The sequence below is a fragment of the Kogia breviceps genome, chromosome 18 (assembly GCF_026419965.1).
Source record: "Kogia breviceps isolate mKogBre1 chromosome 18, mKogBre1 haplotype 1, whole genome shotgun sequence".
Classification (NCBI taxonomy): Eukaryota; Metazoa; Chordata; class Mammalia; order Artiodactyla; family Physeteridae; genus Kogia; species Kogia breviceps.
Genome location: NC_081327.1, coordinates 5,316,790 through 5,323,263, shown reverse-complemented (window position 1 = coordinate 5,323,263; position 6,474 = coordinate 5,316,790). Strand labels below are relative to the sequence as shown.

The 6,474-nt window shown below is 55.7% G+C and overlaps 1 protein-coding gene across 1 annotated transcript; it reads right to left on the bottom strand.

The window, feature by feature from the left end:
- Nucleotides 1-1,227: 1,227 nt before the first annotated feature.
- On the bottom strand, nucleotides 1,228-6,030 carry KLK14 (kallikrein related peptidase 14). The gene is made up of 5 exons (XM_059044252.2): nucleotides 5,969-6,030; nucleotides 4,955-5,120; nucleotides 3,151-3,404; nucleotides 2,326-2,462; nucleotides 1,228-1,730 (listed from the first exon to the last, which is right to left on the bottom strand). The coding sequence occupies exons 1-5, from the start codon at nucleotides 6,006-6,008 to the stop codon at nucleotides 1,575-1,577; spliced, it is 753 nt and encodes a 250-aa protein (XP_058900235.1). The 5' UTR covers nucleotides 6,009-6,030; the 3' UTR covers nucleotides 1,228-1,574.
- Nucleotides 6,031-6,474: the final 444 nt, after the last annotated feature.

Below are 6,474 nucleotides of genomic sequence, written 5' to 3'. Positions count from 1 at the left end.
TATTGTGGTAAGGCGGTTCCAGACCTGCCGCCTCGGAACTCTCTGATGCTGGGCTTTCCCCCACGGAGCAGGTGAACACGTGTGGCGGGTGAACCGTAGCCGAGTCCTGCAGTACCGAGCACAGAAGCACGAGGAGATGGACGTGGAATCGGGAAGGGGTGCCCAGATGCTCACCATTGCAGTTGGAATGTGACAGCCATAAATAGCCTCCGAGCATAGAGATAAGTAAAAATAATGAGGAAGTGATGCGTTTTGAGTATTGACTTTTAAAAAGTATACATTACTTAATTGTAAGTTTATGTAATTTAACTTTTAATATCGGCTGTGTTTAGCAACCGGCTTTCCAAATTCCTGAAAATTTGCCAAGAGGCTCTTATGGGCTGGTATCAACTGGCTCTGGCACATGCAAAAGAGCTGCCACCCAGCCCAAGTTTAATGACTTTGTTATTCATAGGGACTCTCTCCTTTGCTTTTAAATTATGTTTACTGTTTCTTGTCTGGGACCTCCTGCTAGAACGCAAGCTCTGTGACGAGAAGCATTTAGATCTGCCTGGCTCGTTTGCAGCCCTACTTCCAGTACCTAGAACCATGCCTGGCGCGTAGTAGGTATCCAGTAAGTAGACCGATGCCTTGCACACAGTAGGTGCCCGATGAATAATCGTTCTTGAATGAAAGGAAGAAAGAGAATGAGATTCATAACAGAATGATTTTTGTGTAAATTAGAAACACCACAATGTGACGATGCATGTGTTCCAAGGATGCAGCGTGTTCAAGGCCATCTGTGTTGATGCCTTTGGGGAGGGAGGGGAACCAGAGCCAGGGAGGACAAATGGAAACAAATAAAAGGAGAGCAGAGCTCTGTCAGGACCTGACCGTGATTAACTCAACTCCCCTCAGCTGAGATCCGATCAGGAAAAAGAGGATCCCTTCACTTCCATCGTGTTTTCCAGGAAACAAGGTACGTCTTGTCCCTCCCTGCCCGGGAGCTCGGCAGCCCCTGCTCACTGGCCTCTGAGAGGAGGCTGCGGGAAGGGCGGTCCTGCTCTGGGTCACCGTGCAAGGCTGGGGCGCTTCCTTCTACCACAGCAAGTACAGTGGATGGGGAGGGGGCAGACCCCCAGGGGACACCATGCACTTTGGAACATGGCTCCTGGCTGGGCATCGTTGGATCTCTGTGTGCATATCTGCTGGATGAATTAAATGAATGGAGAATGGAATTTAGGATGGTTGACGTTTTATTCGTAGTATTTACCTGGTTTTTACAGACACTAAGAGTTTTGAAAAATTGTCTTCTTCGGAATATGGTGCCGGTGCAGCGCCTTTGCCTTCACGCTCCGGATCTGTGTCTCAGGGGCACCTCGAATAATGAAGGGGATGTTGTGGGGTGCAGAGAGAACCCCTGAAGGGAGTGTTCTGGGAAAGGGGAGTTCTGAGCCAGGGGTCACGATCAGGATGCCGGGGGCCTGGACTTGTGGGTCTGAGGGGGGAGGGGCTGGGGGCCGGGCTCCCTGGGTCTTGAGCGGGAGAGCAGGGTCTGGGGGAGCATGTGGGCAGCTGATATTCTGTAACACCGGCTATGATCTGCGCTGTATGGTCTCCTGGATCCAGGTTTGGTACTTGCACAGGTTGGTATAGACGCCGGGGTAACCAGGCTGAGCACAGTTCTCCATCCCCCAGGACACAAGGCCCTGGAGCTCTCCTTTGCACACCAGGGGTCCCCCGGAGTCACCCTGAGCGGGAGAGACAGAGATGGAGACATCCACAGACAGATGACCAGAGCCGTGGGCAGGGAGAACCCGAGGGGCAAAGATGGGACACGGGTGGGCTGAGACCCCCGGGCAGGGGCTCTGGAGATCTCAGCCCCTGGGCGTTGGGGTCACTGGTTCCCACTCTGTCTCTGTCCCTTGGGCCCCTCTTCATCTTAGCTCTGTCTCTAGAAAATTATGTGTGTGTTTCCACATCCCCTGTCTCTGGAGCCATCGCTCAGGGATAGATGAAGATCTCTAGAGGACCTGAGCCCGGCTTCCCAGGTACCCGTATGTGATGATGGCAATGACAGTGGCGATCAGACCTCTGTGCCCTTTCCATGGACGAGCTCATCTCACTCCACCGACTAAGACCTGCTGCCCCCATGGGACACATGAGGAAACGGACCTCCAATACCCAAGGGCGACCAGCGTGGACGCAGCCTGACGATTACAACCTCTCTCGTTCTCTGTGTGTATGGGGGGGGGGCTCCCCTGAACTTCACGTTCCTGCGGTCCTTTTGTACCTAAGCCCCTGCTCCAAACAATGCCCTGCCCTCGCTCTCTCCCTTGGCCTCACCTGACAAGAGTCCTTCCCGCCTTGGGGGACCCCTGCACAGACCATGCCAGCGGTGATGGCTCTAGAATAGGCCCGCTGACACTCCTGATCCGAGGAGATGTTGATGTTCACACATTGCAGAATGTTGGGGAACATGGCTGCAGGGGCACTGAGGGGTTACAATGGAGGCTACCCTCCAACAGGACCCAGGATCCAGGCCCCCGGCCCCTCCCCCCTCAGACCCAGGAACCTAGGCCCCCCAGCCCCTCCTCCCTCAGACCCAGGAGTCCCGGCCCCCGGCCCCGCCTCCCTCAGACTCAGGAGTCCCGGTCCCCGGCCCCGCCTCCCTCAGACCCAGGAGTCCACGCCCCCGGCCCCTCCCCCGTCAGACCCAGGAGTCCAGACCCCCGGCCCCTCCTCCCTCAGACCCAGGAGTCCACGCCCCCGGCTCCTCCCCCCTCAGACCCAGGAGTCCAGACCCCCGGCCCCTCCTCCCTCAGACCCAGGAGTCCCGGCCCCCGGCCCCTCCCCCCTCAGACCCAGGAGTCCCCGCCCCCAACCCCTCCCCCCTCAGACCCACGAGTCCCCGCCCCCAACCCCTCCCCCCTCAGACCCACGAGTCCCGGCCCCCGGCCCCTCCTCCCTCAGACCCAGGAGTCCCGGCCCCCGGCCCCGCCTCCCTCAGACCCAGGGATCCAGGCCCCCAGCCCCTCCTCCCTCAGACCCAGGGATCCAGTCCCCCGGCCCCTCCCCCCTCAGACCCAGGAGTCCAGACCCCCCGGCCCCTCCCCGCTCAGACCCAGGACTCAGACTCCCAGCCTCTCTTTCCTGACGCAGGACTCTCACCGGTGGGACTGGATATCGTGCCCCAGCCCGACACAAGGCAGGACGTCCCCGCGCTGGCACAGGAGCTGGCCACGGCGATGGGCGTCACTGCCCTCCACAGCCGAGCACGCCGCTGCAGCTGCAGCAGCATCAGGTCGTTATCCATGGTCCGGGAATTGTACTGGGGGTGTGGCACCTGGCGGACCACACGCAGCACCTGCTGTGTGACCTCCCAAATCCTCAGGTTGTGCTTGCCCAGGGCTACTCGAAGGGTCCTGGCCCATGCCCCCCAAGAGTGGTGCTGCTCAGGACCTGACCTGGAGACGTCTCCCCACCCTCCAGCGATGCGCCCGTCCCCGGTGATGAGTTTTCCTCAAGTCTAACCCTCCCTCTAACTGCAGGCTGGGTGTTTCCCGGCATCCTGCACCCTTTCCCCCAGCCTGGGCTTTCTCTCTGGACCCAGTCTTACCATTCTCCCCTTCCCCTTGTGGGCTGTGTTTGGCCTTCTGACTTGGGTATAAGGTGATGGTTGAGCGTTCTTGGCTCTGTCCTAGGGTCTGCACCTGGATCAATACTCTGAGCTCTAAGTGAGACTCTGGGCTGTGGCTCTAGGCTCTAGATCAGAAATGATATTCTGGAATATCCATTCCAGCTACTCCATTGCTTCAGGGAGGCTCCATTCCAGTTCTAGCCTGGCCTTTGGACTCTAAACATCCTGAACTTTTGATTCTAAGCTAGGAGCTGGGTTCTAGATTGAATCTGGATGATAGCATACTTTCTAGATACTGGTGTGCTCACACCAGTTTCTAGATTGAGTTCTGGGTTCTTGATTAAGCTCTGGTTTATGACCTGGGTTGTAGACAACGGTTTGAGCTCTGTGCTCCAGTTGGGCTCAGGGCTCTAAACACTGGTCTGCATTCTTGATTCTAGGTTGGGTTCTGTCTTAGATCAAATGACAGGTGATAGTCTGGGCTCTGGGTTCTGGTCTCTGGTCTGAGCCCTTGACCTCAGGCCAGGCTCTGGGTTCTAGATGGAGCTCCAGGTTATGGTCAGGATCCCAGGTTCTAGATGTTGGTTTCCATTCTAGACTCTGGGCCCTAGGTTCTACACTGAACTTTAGTTTACAGCATGAGATCTGGTTTATGGGCACTGGGTGAGCTTTTATCTGGACTTTGACTTCTAGTCTGGGGTCTGAAGTCCAGGTTTCAGTCTAGAATCTGAGAAGGGCTCTGGGTTCGATATGAAGCTTTAGATTATGGTCTTCATTCTGGGATATAGATGGTGGGTTGAGGTCTGGGTTCTAGGCTGCTCAGAGAGGAGCTGTAGACTGGACTCTGGATTAAATGTTGGATCTAGAACCAGCTGCAGGTTCTGTCTTTATCTTATGCTCTGAGCTGTAAGCAGGCTTCTGGATTTATGGCTGGACTGTGGGTTCTGAACCTGACTCTGGATTCCAGGCCGTGTTCCGAGACAGGTCCTGAGTTTCTGAAGGTAGACTGTGTGCAGAATTCAACCACTACTCTGGAACGGACTCCTAATCTCAGTCTCTATGTAGACCTTGGCCTCTGGATGGATCTCAGGTCATGTGTTAGATTCTAGATTCTGTGTGGGACTCGAAGCTTGTGTATGGGCTCTAAATGGTTGATCTGCTTTTAGAATCTAAACTGGGTTCAAGATTTATGGCTGGATTCCATGTTCCGAGCTGGGTCTGTTGTTCTAAGCTCTTATCTAGACCCCAAACCGGCGTCCAGCTACTACACTGAGTTCTACACAGGGCTAGACTCTGGAATTCACTTGGCAGGAGGATAAAGAGGGGGTCACTCACGGATGAGTGCAGTGGGCAGCAGTGATGACCCATTGGTCGGACAGCAGGGACCCTCCACAGAGAAAACTACGGCAGGGGCCTGCCAGTAGGGCTGCCTGCCATGGTTGGGAGTTCCGGATGCATCTGTAGCCACCAATTATCTTGTTCCCTTGGTTCTGTGCCATGGCTAGGAGAAGGCAAGGGTGAGGTGGAGTGGGGAAAGTAGATGAACAAATGCGCTCCACCTACCCCCAACTCTCTAGGACATCTGGAATCCACAAATCCCCCCTTTTTTTTTGCCTAATCCTTAAGCCACCCACCTGTATCGACCCCACCCTATATGAGATATGCCGCACACTGCCCTCATGACTGTGCCGACATGACCAGGGAGTTTTCTGACACCCCCTCACCCCCAGGCACCTCCATAGTATCTATCAGTGGATCCCAGGGCCACCTCATCCAGGGTGCTGACACAGCTACTATGCTTGACTTTGCTTTTCCACGAATACTTTCTGTCATCACTTTTCACAATACAGCACAATTCCACCCAGTAATCCTCCAACACCTTCAGGCGCTCCCTGTCCCTTCCCCAAACTTCTCACTCAGTGTGACCCCCCAGGATCCACTATCTCCCCCCACACCCACTCTGCGTGCCACATCACTCTCCCCGACGGGAGCTCAGCACCCCAACATCATTCCCCCCGTCATTTCTGGCAACACGCTGTCTTTCCCGTATCAGTTCTTCCCTAACACAATCAGGAAGTGTCCTGCTGTCCTTTCTCATAAGACCCAGTCAAGACCTGAGAGCTCCGCTCAACTCCCCTTTTACTTCTCCCCATCTCCCACAAGCCCCTGGACCCTGCAATCTCCTGATACCTCCACAACTTAGAACTTAGGGCCCCCGTCCAGCACGCTCCTCAGCCGTGATCCGCGAACGACTCCCTGCCCCTTCTCACCAGGTCATCTGTGAGCACCTCGGGGCCCCAGGACCCTTCCCCACCCCTTCTCGGAGTCCAGGCCCCACTTCTGTCTTACCTACAGCCAAGATCTGAAGTGCTGCCAGCAGGAGGAACATTCTGAGGGCTGGGGGTTGGATTCTGGCAAATGCAGAGAGAACGTGAGGGTTAAGGAGGCTGCGAGAGACCCAGAAGTTATAGGTCAGAGACAGAGAGAGCGTCTTAGACAGAGACGAAGGCCCTTCGAGACATGGATGGGGGACAGAATAGAGGCCAGAGACCAGGAGGGCAGGGTCTGGGGGCTCCCTGGTGGCTGCAGAGAGGGTGCTGAGAAGCGTTCAGGTCCTGCCTTGATGTCTCCCGTCTGGAGGAGTGGGGAAGGTGTCTTGCTTCCTTGTCACTCATGGAGGCCTTTTATCTCTGGTCTGAGTAGCTGGCCCTTCTCCTCCACCCTTCTGACTTTTTTTTTTTTTTTTTTTAATCGCCTACTTCCCATTCCAGGATCGCTGTCCCACCTCCTCCCTCTCCCCTCTCACCGGAGAAGCAGTCACAATTGTTCATGAGAACCCGCCTGCCTGGCAGGTG